Raw genomic sequence first — 14306 nt, 5'->3', positions numbered from 1 at the left:
TTGTCTTTTTCAGAGCTTTAGTCAAATGGAATCATAAAGTATAAAAGTGTGTGATATTTTGTTTCTGGGCTTTTGCTCAGCATAATTTTTTTGAGATTCATCTATGTGGATTGCACACAAAGGTAATTTTTTTCTTAATAGTATTCCATTGTATGGGTATACCATAACTTGTTTTATTTATTCACCTGTTGAACACTTGTTCAACATTTGTTCCAGTTTTTGGCTATAATGAATAAAGTTGCTATGAACAGTTGTGTACAAGTATGTGTGTGGGCACATGATTTAGTTTTAATTTTGACATTTCAGTCTGTGATCTGTTGCCAGTTAACTTTTTGTTTATTGTCTGAAGTAAGGGCTGTGCTTCAGTTTTTGCCCATAGGGCTTTCTAGTTGTTTCAGCATCATTTGTTGAAAAGATTATCCTTTTCTTATTGAATTACCTTGGCACTTTTATTCAAAATCAAATGACAAAATCAGTAGGTGTTGAGCCTCTTTCTGGACTCATACCTATTCCATAACCCTTAATGCCAATAGGACACTGTATTGAATATTTTAACTTACAGTAAGCTATGACATCAGGTTAAATCCTCCAGCTTTGTTCTTTTTAAAAATTGTTCTGGCGTTTCTGGGTCCTTTGCCTTTCTAGAATTAGCTTCTTTATGAAAATACAAGGTTGCTGGAGTTTGGGATTTTACTCAATCTGTAGATGAATTGGGAAGAATTATTAACAATATTCAGTGTTCCATGAACATGTTACATGTTTCCACTTACTTAGGTTTTCTTTAATTTCTCAGCAGTGTTTTATATTTCTCAGTATATAATTCTTGTACATATTAATTTATTCTGAAATATTTCATGTTTTTGAAGCTAATATAAATGGAATTATTTTTTAATTTCCATTTCTATTATTTATTACTAGCATATGGAAATATATTTGATTTTAGTTTTCTGAACTTGTTTCCCTGTTACTTTAATGAAATCATTTACTAATTCTTGTGGAGTTTTCTTTTTTAGATTGCTTAGGATTCTCCTTATACATAGTAATGTGAATAGAGGTACTTTTCCTTTTTGATTTTTATGCCTTTTATTTCTTTTTTTGTATCGTTACACTGGCTAGAACTTCCAGTACATTGTTGAAAATAGGTGGTGAGAATGGACATACTTGATCTCAACTTTAGGGGTTAAGCATTTAGTCTTTTGCCATTAAGTATGATGTTAGCTGTAGGTTTTTTGAAGATCCCCTTTTTTAGGTTTTAGATGTTTACTTGTAGTTTACTGAGGGTTTTTATCATGAATGGGTATTGAATCTTGTCAGGTGCTTTGTCTACCTCTATAAAAATGGTTGTATGATGTTTTCCCCTTTATATTATTCTGAATTATATTGATTGGTGTTTGAATGTTAAATTAATCTTCTATTCCTACATTAAACTGTACTTGATCATTATGCAGTATCCTCTCTCTATTGCTAATTTTTGTTAAGGAATTTTGAATCTGTGTTTTTGAGGTATATTGGTTTTCAGTTTCCTTGTAATGTCTTTTTGTCTGGTTTTGGTGTCTGAATAATGCAAACTGCAAAAAAACAAGTTGAGGAATATTTTAATGAATGGTATACTGTTAATTGAATAGATTTTTGATATACCACAGTCCACTATTAAATAATTCAACTGTTACATAATTAAATACTCTGCTTTTGTGTAGCTTGGAGCTCCTTGGGTTGTAAGAAGTGCAGTTCAAACTAGTTGATATAAAAAATATTTATTAGCTTAGTGGCTCTAAAGTAGGGCGTCAAGCTTGGCTTGGCTAAGACTACATCTTAGATGTTGTTGTTAATAATATGCACCTCTGTCCTTTCGTTGTTTAGTTTCTCCATGTTGGGGGAATGTTAGCCCCCATCAGCTCCAAGATGATATATTACATAGACCTTGAAATTGCAAATCGAGAGTCCCTTCATCTATGCATAAAGGGACTTGATTGCTGCTACTTGAATCACACCTACCTAGTCACTTTGTTTAGGTCAGGGGTTGGCAAAATATAGCCTGCAGGCCAAGTTTTTTTTCTTCTGTTGTGTAGACTGAGGTTAAACATGGTTATGTGTGTTATCACACTGGTACAAATGTTAATAGAATAGTATCCTAATGTAGGAGATACAGGAGAATGGGTAAGGCTATAGTGATAGATGATCTAGATAGATGAAATAACAGTCTGTGAGTAATGTAAATTGATGGATTATAATTTTTCCTTTCTCAGATGATGAAACATGCCTGGGATAATTATAGGATATATGGATGGGGACATAATGAACTCAGACCTATTGCAAGGAAAGGGCACTCCACTAATATATTTGGTAAGTTTACTTCTTATTATACATCCACTACTATATCCGTTTTCTACCTCCATCTTTAAAACAGAATCTAACTTTTTAAGTACTTTATAAAACCTGAGTATTTCTATGTAACAATAATTTGAATTATAATAAGTGTATATATAACATGTACTTTGTTTCTTTTTTTTGCAAGTTTCAGTCAAGATTTAGTGATAGTTGCTTTGGAATATACAGATGATGTGGTAGATTTTCTAATACACACACACACACACACACACAAACACACACACACAGATGCTATAGTCATTTATCTGAGTATTTTGAAGCTTTTTCTGCATTCTTTTTTCTTTAGTATCAGGGAAGTCCAGTACCTATTTGTAATTTTTCTTCAAACATAGTTCTGATATTGCTCATATTATAGAGGAGGAGGGGATGCAAAAGAAAGCAGTAGTGCTATGTATACATAAAAAAGTCATATGCCCAGGGTGATTTGGTTGGTAAGGTGAATGGGTTATGTTGTACATTCACAGTTCCAAGGGAAGGATTAATGTGTGTTTGTGGATGGAGGTCTGGGGAAGAGCTGTGTTCACCTTTAGTTTGCTCTAACTTTTTACCTCTCCTGAGTTCACTCCACTTGTTAAGCTCAGTTTAAAAAAGTAAGTTAATTTACTTAACTTTTACTTAACCCAAGGACAAATCTTGAGAATTATCAAGCTGTTCTTTATCGACTTCACCTCTTTCCCCCATTCTCAGTTTTTCTTGATGTGATGAATATCTTTTAAGTAATGATAGGTGAAGGCAAGAAAATACTAATGGGGTAGGAAGGCACACATACTAGCTTTATGTAATGTAGTTATCTTTACTAATTATAATGTGCCACCACAGTAATCTTAATAACATTTTTCTTTGTGATATTTGGAAGAATTTTTCTAATACTTGATTTTTCTTATAATCTGTTTATTGCTTGGTTATTTTTTGTAAAAAATAAAGTGACTGAAAAGATCATTTCTCCCAGGTTTGAGAGATGTTGGGATGGAGGAATAATTTTCCTTTAGGTAATCAAAGACACTAGAGATCTTTTAATACAATATTTAAGTTAGTGTCTATCACTTAATGAAATAAAGCATGTTTCCTCAGTAGAGGTTACAGATAGAAAAGTTCCCATTGCTTTGTGGATGCCCCATTATGAGACATTAGTGCAGGAAAATTTATATTTAATGGTAAATTAAAATTAGATCCTCTTTTCAAGTAAGTATTTCTTTATATTAAACTCAGTGGTAAACTTGTGAGTCTTTTTAAAGGATTGGAGTATAAATGTGTACTGAAAATAAGAGTTGGATGTTAATTTTCTACTAGTTTTTTTAAACCTTATTTCTCAGAACATCTACTATATTAACATTTATCAAAGAGGTATGGGTCCTAGGGAAGGTAGTAGGTAAATAACATACATTATTTCATTTAATCATTGCAGTGACTGTCTAAGGAAGAGTTGTTTGCTGAATTTAAATTCAGAATATAAATGAGTTTTTAGGTAACTATTTTAGCGAGCAAAAGGGGTATTTCTTTCTTAACTGAATGTTTTGTTAGAATCCTAATGGAGAAGTTTTGACTTAATTTTTTTTCTATTTAAAAACAATAGCTTTGGGGTGCCTGGGTGGCTCAGATGGTTAAACATCTGCCTTCGGCTCAGGTCATGATTCCAGGGTCCTGGGATCAAGCCCACATCGGGCTCCTGGCTCAGCAGGGAGCCTGCTTCTCCTTCTCCCTCTGCCTCTCTCCCTGCTCATGCTCTCTCTCTGTATCTCTGTGTCTCAAATGAATAAATAAAAAAAATCTTTAAAAAAAAAACAAACAAAAAAATAGCTCTTTTTTTTTTAATGAAAGGTGGTTCTAATTTGTGGTAATTTTGTCAGACTTCTTCAGATGTAAACTTTGTAGATCACTCTTTGGTTAGGTTGGTAAATGAGGACTGGGGCATGGCAGGTTCAAATTATTGTCAGGTGAGTTCTTGCCAGCTGGTTATTAGAGCATTTAAGTTGATTTTGTGGGTAAACTGAGAGTTATCTGTGAGATCCTAAAGGTTAAAGGAAGTTAGAGTTGGAAAGGGAGACTTTACAAAATAAGCCCTTTTATTCTGAGTTAACGAGGTACAGAGGCAAGGTTTTGCCAGTGGTCCTCCATTTCAGAGGGATCATCATGTAAATGAAAGCAATTAAGTACATATCAACAAAAAGTTTTACCTTCTTTGCAACCAATCTGGCAAGAGATCAGTAACGTTAGGGATTCTGTAATTTGGTTTATGAATAAGACTATTTTCCTTTAGAACAATAGTCTTATGCACATTAATAGAAACTTCAATAGTATTTGTATAGTTCATATTGCTGTGGACTGAATTGTGTCCCCCATAAATGTATATGTTGAAGCTCTAACCCCTAAGTCATTATGTATGTAGATAGAGTAGGAGTTAATAAATGAGGTCATAAGTGTGGGGCCCTAATCTGATAGGGCTGGAGCCCTTAAGAGAAGAGGAAGAGACACTAGAGCTTGCTCTGCCCATGCACATGCACCAAGAAAAGGTCCTATGAGGACATGGTAGGAAGATGGATGTCTACAAGCCTTCACCAAAATCTGGAACCTTGATTTGGACTTTTACAGTCTCCAGAACTATGAGAAAATAAATTTCTGTTGTTTAAGCCTCCTAGTCTATATATTTCATTATAGCAGCCCAAGCAAAGTAATAAATGTACTATATACTGAGGGCTGGTTTTAGAGATGTATGTGAATGAATTTATTTTGCATTCAAAACAACCCTAAGAGGCAGGTGCTGTGGTTACTGTTTCCATTTTACAGATGAGGAAATTGAAGCACAGTTAGGGTTAACTGTCTTGCCCAAAGTCACCCAGTTAGTGAATGATGGAGCCAAGATTTGAATCCCAGCTGTCTAGTGTCAAGGTCCCTTTTTCTAACCACCATTCCACACTGTTTCAGTAGACTCTAAGGACAGAAAAACATTAATAGCAAAACACAGGAAAAAATCCATTGTGAGAAGAAAATTCTAGTGAAATGGTAGAAAAAATGCAAATGCAATCTATAGAATTTTCAGTAATCACAATTAGGTGCTTGTATCTTTTATTAAAATTTTTGAGTGGTTATAATTTTTTCCCTCCAAATAAGCTAACTAGGGATGGATCCTTTATTGTTTATTTTGTTTTATATTTTTAGATATTAGTTTATTAAAGGATTAATAAACAAAGCTCAAGACTTTGTTTCCCACTTATTCTGTTCTTTTTTGCATCTCATATTCTTGCTAGTGAGTATGATTTGGAAGCTTAAAAAAAAAAAAAGTCTTTTTTTTTTTTTTTTTTTTCTTAACTTTTTCGTTGTTTAAACAGAAGAAGTCTAACCAATGGCTGATAGTTCTGAGTGTCTCATTTGACATCCCAAATTCAGTTTGCCTTTACAGAATCAGAATCTTAGAGTTGAAAGGAACTTTAAGTTTAAAAGTCTGGCCTCTATTACAGAACATATAGGCTGGTATTGAACATCCAGGAACATACAGGTGAGTATTGAAACTTGTAGTATTTGAGATTATATGGAAAACAACTTAAAATGTGTTCTTTTCCATTTTATTAGCTTTAATTATGAAAAAAATCCTTTAAATGGTAACTGAAATCAGTGTTCCCCTAACTTCTAATAGTTAGCCCTTGGCATTATATGATTCTTTATGTGCAGATAACAGAAAACCCATTTCAAAATGGCTTAAACTAAAAGAAATTTAATCAGCTTAGTGAAGTCCTATCATAGATTGGAGTCCAGCTAAGCTTTTTCTCTATGTCTTTCCTCTGTTTTCCTCTGTGTGTTGGTATCTTCAGACTGGCTCCTTAGCAGGATGGCTGCCTCAGCTCGAAGCTTTATATGTTCATATTACCACATTTGTAGAAAAGAGAACACTGTAGAGAAGGGAGTACTTTGGTTTCTTAGAAACTTCATTGAAAGACTCATTGTTTCTTGTTTCTAATTGGCTTTTGTGCCCATCCTCGAACCAAATGCTGTTCCCAGGTGGGTGGCATATATTCCTTTGGTTTTACCCAGTTAAGGCAGACTCCTGGAGCTAGTGAGTGCAAAGAAGGAAATGTTGCTGGATATAAATTAGCACTGGTATTAATTATTCCAACAGTGATTCATGGAATGAATTCTTTTTACTTAGACATTCTGGAGAATAAAAAGTTTTATTATGGATAGGTCTCTTTGTATTTGAAAGAAAGAATTTTGATTTGGAAAAGAGTGTTACTAACTTTGCAGTGGTTTTTGAAGTATGCTTTTATTTTCAGTACGTGTCTATGTATGTATCTACATGTGTTTGTGTAAATTCTTTTTGCTATTTCCAACTTAACTGGGTTTTGACTTCTAATATTTTGTCAAGGATTTTTGCATTTATATTTTGCATTATCTTTGTCTTGTTTTGATACCAGGATAATGCTGGCCTCATAAAATGAATTTGGAAGTGTTCTCTGCTCTTCATATTTCTGGAAGAGATAGTTTAACATTGATTTTATTTTCTTCTTTAGTGTTGGTAAAATTCACCAGTGAAGCCATTGGCATCTGGAGATTTTTTTTCTGGGAGGTTTTTAATCTGTAAATTCCGTTTCTCTAGCAGTAAGGACCAATCAATTTATCTACAATTGACTCTTGAACAATACGGTTGTGAACTGCATGGGTCCACTTATATGTGAGTTTTTTTTTGATAAATACAGTATAGTAGTATATATTCTCTTACGATTTTTTTCAAATTTTTATTTAAATTCTAGTTAGCTAACAAACAGTGCAATATTGGTTTCATGAGTAGAATTCAGTGATTCATCACTTACATACAACACCCAGTGCTCATCACAAGTGCCCTCCTTAATACCCATCACCCATCTCTAGCCCATTCCCCCACCCACCTCCCTTCATCAACTCTTAGATTGTTCTCTATCATTAAGAGTCTTTTTTTTTTTTTTTTTTAAGATTTTATTTATTTGAGAGAGAGATAGCAAGAGATAGAGCATGAACAGGGGAGAGAGGGAGAAGCAGGCTCCCCACTGAGCCGGGAGCCCTATGCTGGGCTCGATCCCAGGACCCTGGGATCATGACCTGAGCTGAAGGCAGATGCCTAACTGACTGAACCACCCAGGCACCCCTATCATTAAGAGTCTTTTACAGTTTTTTTCCCTCTCTCTTTTTACTTTTTTTCCCCTTCCCATATATTCATCTGTTTTGTTTCTTAAATTCCACATGAGTGAAATCATATGGTATTTGTCTTACTGTGACTGACTTATTTTGCTTAGCATAATACACTTTAGCTCCATCCACCTTATTGCAAATGGCAGCATTTCATTCTTTTTGATGGCTGAGTAATATTCTATGGTGCGCGCGCGCGTGCGTGTGTATACATAGTATACATATATATGTATATATAACTTATTTATCCATTCAACTGTTGATGGACATTTGGGCTCTCTCCTATAGTTGGGCTATAAACAATTGGGGTGCATGTAGCCTCTTATGATTTATTAATAACATTTTTTTAGCATACTTTATTGTAAGAATATAGTTTATAATACATATACAAAATATGTGTTAATCAACTCTTTGTTATCAGTAAGGCTGCTAGTAAACAGTAGGCAATTTGTGGTTAGATTTTGGGGGATTCAAAAATTACACATGGGTTTTTGACTGCATTGGGAGCCAGCACCCTTAACCCAGGGTTCTTTAGTTTTGGGTTCTAAATTTTGGTAGTTTGTGTTTTTTGAGGAATTGGTTCGTTTCAGCTTAGCTATTGCTTTTATGTGTGTAGAGTGTTTGGAGGATTGCCTTGTTATCTTTTGATTGTTTGTGGCAGCTGTAGTGATAATCCCTTTTAATTCCTAATATTAGTAATTCATGCTTTTTCTTTTTCTTTGTCAGTCCTGCTAGAAGCTTGGTTTCATTGATCTTTTAAAATAATTTATCGTGGTTCACTTTATTTTTTTTTTATTCAAGTAATACCAACATAGAGTGTTATACTAGTTTTAAGTGTACAATATAATGATACAGAAATTCTCTACATTATTCAGTGCTCGTCGTTATAAGGGTACTCTTAATCCTCTTCACCTATTTCACCCACCCCCCACCAAACTCCCCTCTGTAACCATCAGTTATTCTCTATAGTTAAGAGTTTGTTTCTTGGTTTACCTCTTTTTTTCTTTCCCCCATGTTCGTTTGTTCTGTTTCTTAATTTCCACATAGGAGTGAAATCATATGGTATTTGTCTTTCTCTGGCTTACTTATTTCACTTAGCATTATATCGTCTAGATCCATCCATGTTGTTGCAGATGGCAAGATTTTATTCTTTTTTTATGGCTGAGTGATAGTCTATTGTATATGTATACCACATCTTTTTTTTATCCACTTATCTGTCAGTGGATACTTGGGTTGCTTCCCTGTCTTGGCTATTATCAACAATGCTGCAGTAAACATAGGGGTGCATTTATCTTTTTAAATTTGTTTTCATTTTCTTTAGGTAAATAGCCAGTAGTGGAATTACTGGATCATATAGTAATTCTATTTTTAATTTTTTGAGGAACCTTCATACTGTTTTCTACAGTTGTCTGTACCAGCTTGTATTCCCACTAATGGTACTTGAGGGTTCCTTTTTCTCCACATCCTTGCCAGCTCTTGTTATTTATTGTGTCTTTGGTTTTAACATTGATAGGTGTGAGGTGATAATCTCATAGTGGTTTGTTTTCATTTCCCTGATGATAAGTGATGTTAAGCATCCTTTCATGTGTCTGCTGGCCATCTATATATCTTCTTTGGAAAAGTGTCTGTTCATTGATCTTTTTTATATTTTCTTTGTGTTTTCAATTTCTTTGATTTTTGCTCTTTATTATTTTCTTTCTTCCACAGATTCGGGTAGATTTAGCTCTTTTCTGATTTCTTTAAGTGGAAGTCTAGAGTATGGATTTGAGATCCTCTTTTTATCCACTTATCTGTCAGTGGATACTTGGGTTGCTTTTTAATGCTATAATTTAACTCTGAGGTGCTGCTTTAGTTATATCCCAAAGATTTTGATATGCTGTGTTTTAATTTTCATTAGATTCAGTATGTTTTAAAATTTCCCTTGAGGAACCTTCCTGCACTGTTGGTGGGAATGCAAACTGGTGCAACCACTATGGAAAGCAGTATGGAGGGTCTTCAGAAAGTTAAAAATAGAACTGTCCTATGACCCAGCAATTACACTGCTAGGTATTATCTGAAGGATACAGAAATACTAATTTAAAGGGATACATGCACCCTGATGTTTATAGCAGCATTATTTACAATAGCCAAATTATGGAAAGAGACTAAATTTCCATCAATTGATGAATGGATAAAGAAGATGTGGTATAGATAGTCCAAGGTGGAGGGGGGAATAGGAGACCTTCGTTTCATCTGGTCCCAGGTTGAACTAAATAGCTGTCAAATCATTCTGAACACCTGTGAACTCAACCAGAGATCTAAGAAAAGAATTGCTGCAATTCTACAAATAGAAAAGTGACACTTCTGCAAGGTAGGAGGTGCAGACAAGTGAATCCGAGGTGATACATGGGCAGATAAGCCTCGGGGGGAGGGAGCCTCTGTAAGCCAGCTACTGGAAAGCGATCTAACAGTGGAGTGCAAAATCAGAACTTGTAGAAGTTTGCTCCAGTGAGGGACATCCCTGCCTGAAAGGCTCTTAGGTGGCAAAGCAGGGCAGAATCCTAGGTGGGACAGTGTGGTCTCAGGATCCCTGGGGTTACAGAAAGACCAGGGGTGCCTGAGTGTGGCGGAGCTCCCAGGTGTCTGAGTGGGGAAGCTGGCTGAAATCAAGTGAGCCCAGGAGTGGGCTTTCAGCTTGGTGTTGCCATAAACCATAAACCTCTGCACGGTTGGGAGACTGCTCTCAAAGCAGGGGCCCAGCAAGTGGCAGAACCATGGCGAGATCCCCTTCCATCCCCCGGGAGGAGCGGCACAGGTGCACACTGCAGGAGTCTGCAGGGTTTGGGGATGTGAATGGAGCTTGTGTGCCTGAGATAGAAACTTTTCTTGGTCATAGGCTGGGTGAGCATGGAGTGCAGCTGGAGACCAGGGAGAGAGGAGTGATTGACTGCTTTTCCCTGAGGGCAGCTGAAGAGTGGGGCCCTGAGCTTTCAGCTCTGGGGCTGGAGATTAGGAGGCCTCCATTTTCATTCTTGTCCTCTACAGCAATGCGGGAAAACCTTCAGGGAACAAAAGCGACATAGAGCAATCCTGAGCAGCTTCCTTAGCCGGGCCCCCCTGGCAAGGGTGGTGCAGTTCCATCTGGGGCAAAGACACCTGAGGATCAATGCAATAGGCCCCTCCCCCAGAAGATCAGAAAGAACATCCAGCCAAGACCAGTGTACCGGTCACACACAACTGTAAAACTCCAGTGCTGGGGGAAAATAGTATATAGAATTCATGTTTTTTTCTCCACGATTCTTTAGCTCTCAATTTTAATTTTTTTCTCTTCCCTTTTTCAAACAATTTTTTATTTTATCAACTCTTTTTTTTAAATCTTTTTAAATTTTCATCTTTAAATTTACATTCTGTCCTTTCATTGTATTTAATTTTATTTTTGTGTATATATATGTTTTCCTTCTTTACAATTTTAGGATGCAGTTTCTTCTAACAGACCAAAATACACCCAGAATCTAGTGTATTGCTCTGTTCTTGTCACCTGTCTGATCATATTTTCTTTCTTTTTCTTCCTTTTCTTTTTTTAGTCTTTTTTAATTTTCATCTTTACAGTTACATTCTATCCTTTCAATGTATTTAATTTTATTTTTGTATATATATTTTGTGTATATATATATATATATATATATATATATTTTTTTTTTTTGTATATATATACATCTTTACAGTTTTGGGATGTGGTTTCTTCTGACAAACAGGCCAGAATACACTCAAGATACAGTGTACTGCTCTGTTCTGTTTATAGTCCTTCTTTTATTTGGCTTTTAATTTTCATTTTTACAGTTACATTCTGTCCTTTAATTGTATTTAATTGTATTCCTGTACATACATGTTTTTCTTCCTTTACAATTTTGGGATCTAGTTTTCTAACAGACCAAGATACACAGAGGATCCAGTGTATTGCTCTGTTCTATTCACATGTCTGATTATATTCACTCTTTTTAAAAATGTTATTTATTTTTTTTCCATTTTGGGTCTCTTCTGATTTGGTTAGTGTATATTTCTCTGGGGTTGTTGTTGCCCTTTTAGTATTTTATTCTCTTGTTCATCTATTCCTCTTTGGACAGAATGACAAGGTGGAAAAACTTACCTCAAAAAAGAGAATAAGAGGCAGTACTGACTGCCAGGGACCTAATCAGTATGGATGTAAGTAAGATGTCAGAACTAGAGTCCAGAATAACGATTATAAAGATACTAGCTGGGCTTGAAAAAAGCATAGAAGACACTAGAGAATCCTTTTCTGGAGAAATAAAAGAACTAAAATCTAACCAAATCAAAATCAAAAAGGCTATTAATGAGATGCAATAAAAAATGGGAGTCTCTAACTGCTAGGATAAATGAGGCAGAGGGGAGAATTAGAGCTATAGAAGACAAAATGATGGAGAATGAAGAAGCCGAGAAGAGAGATAAACAACTACTGGACCACAAGGGGAGAATTGAGACATAAGTGATACCATAAAGCAAAACAATATTAGAATAAATGGGATCCCAGAAGAACAGAGAAGAGAGAGATAGAGAGAAAGATAGAGAGGGAGGCAGAAAGTATATTGGAGCAAGTTAGAGCAGAGAACTTCAGTCATCTGGGGAAGGAAACAGGCATTCAAGTCCAGGAGGCACAGAGAACCCCCTTCAAAATCAGTAAAATCGGTCAACACCTTGACATATAATAATGAAACTTGCAAATCTCAGAGACAAAGAAAATCCTGAAAGCATCTTGGGGGGAAAAGAGGTCCATAACCTACAAGGGTAAACATATTAGACTGGCAGCAGACCTATCCACAGAAACCTGGTAGGCCAGAAAGCACTGGCATGATATATTCAGGGTGCTAAATAAGAAAAATATGCAGCCAAGAATACTTTATCCAGCTAGGATGTCATTCAGAATAGAACGAGTGATAAAAAGCTTCCAGGACAAATAGAAACTAAAAGAATTTGTGATCACTAAACCAGCCCTGAAAGAAATACAAAGGGGATCCTTTAAACCAAGAGAGAGCCCAAAAGTAAAATAGACCAGAAAGGAAGAGATAATCTACAGAAACAGTGACTTTACAGGTAATACAGTGGCACTAAATTCATATTTTTCAGTAGTTACTCTGAATGTAAATTGGCTAAATGTCCCAATCAAAAGACACAGGGTATCAGATTGAATAAAAAAGGAAGACCCATCTATATGCTATCTGCAAGAGACTCATTTTAGACCCAAAGACACCTCCAGATTGAAAGCAGGGGGTGGAAAACCATTTATCATGCTAATGGACATCAAAAGAAAGCTGGGGTAGCAATCCTTATATCAGACAAATTAGATTTTAAGCCAAAGACTCTAATAAAAGATGAGGAAGGACACTATATCCTAATTAAAGGGTCTGTCCAACAAGAAGATCTAACAATTTTAAATATTTATTCCCCTAACATGGGAGCAGCCAATTATATAAGCCAATTAATAACAAAATTAAACTCATTGATAATAACGAAATAATAGTGGGGGACTTTAACACCCCCCTCCCTGCAGTGGACAGATCATCTAAGCAGAAGATCAAGGGAACAAGGGCTTTGAATGACACACTGGATCAGATGGACTTAACAGATATATTCAGAGCATTCTGTCCTAAAGCAACAGAATACACATTCTTCTCGAGTGCTCATGGAACATTCTCCAGAATAGATCACATCCTGGGTCAACAAATTAGGTCTCAACTGGTACCAAAAGATTGGGATCATTCCCTGCATATTTTCAGATCACAATGCTTTGCAACTGGAACTCAAGCACAAGAGGAAATTTGGAAAGAACTCAAATCCGTGGAGGCTAAAGAGCATCCTACTAAAGAATGAATGGGTCAACCAGGAAATTAAAGAATTAAAAAATTCATGGAAACAAACGAAAATGAAAACACAACTGTTCAAAACCTTTGGGATGCAGCAAAGGTGGTCCTAAGAGGGAAGTATATAGCACTACAAGCCTTTCTCATGAAACAAGAAAGGTCTCAAATACACAAGCTAACCTTACACCTAAAGGAGCTGGAGAAAGAACAGCAAATAAAGCCTAAACCGAGCAGGAGAAGAGAATTAATAAGATTAGAACAGAAATCAATGAAATAGAAACCAAAAGAACAGTAGAACAGATCAACAGATCAATAAAACTAGGAGCTGGTTCTTTAAAAGAATTAATAAGATTGATAAACCCCTGGCCAGACTTATCAAAAAAAAAGAGAAAGGACCCAAATAAATAAAATCATGAAGGAGGAAAGATCACAACCAACACCGAAGAAATACAAACAATTGTAAGAACATATTATGAGCAACTGTATGCCAACAAGTTAGGCAATCTGGAAGAAACGGATGCATTCCTAGAGATGTATAAACTATCAAAACTGAAACAGGAAGAAATAGAAAACCTGAACAGACCCACAACCAGCAAGGAAATTGAAGCAGTAATCAAAAAATCTCCCAACGAACAAGAGTCCAGGGTTGGATGTTTCCTAGGGGAATTCTACCAAACATTTCAAGAAGAATTAATACCTATTCTTAGGGGCGCCTAGGTGGCTCAGTTGGCTAAGCGACTGCCTTCAGCTCAGGTCATGATCCTGGAGTCCTGGGATCGAGTCCCGCATCAGGCTCCCTGCTCAGCAGGGAGTCTGCTTCTCCCTCTGACCCTCCCCCCCTCTCATGTGCTCTCTCTCTCTCTCATTCTCTCTCTCAAATAAATAAATAAAATCTTTAAAAAAAAAATA

At 35.8% G+C, this 14306-nt stretch overlaps 1 protein-coding gene across 3 annotated transcripts in view; it reads left to right on the top strand.

Moving 5' to 3' along the window:
• The window catches only part of MAN1A2 (mannosidase alpha class 1A member 2), a 234765-nt gene that overhangs the window by 87525 nt on the left and 132934 nt on the right, over positions 1-14306 (top strand). For all 3 annotated transcript variants that reach the window (XM_032420671.1, XM_032420653.1, XM_032420663.1), the window contains exon 3: positions 2247-2343. In XM_032420671.1, coding sequence (XP_032276562.1) covers positions 2247-2343 — 97 coding nt within the window. The remainder of the gene's footprint in view (positions 1-2246; positions 2344-14306) is intronic.

Source organism: Phoca vitulina, unplaced genomic scaffold, assembly GCF_004348235.1.
Source record: "Phoca vitulina isolate PV1807 unplaced genomic scaffold, GSC_HSeal_1.0 scaffold2, whole genome shotgun sequence".
In the NCBI taxonomy this organism is placed as follows: Eukaryota; Metazoa; Chordata; class Mammalia; order Carnivora; family Phocidae; genus Phoca; species Phoca vitulina.
Note: the sequence above shows the minus strand (reverse complement) of the source record. Positions and strands in the feature narration are given on the sequence as shown.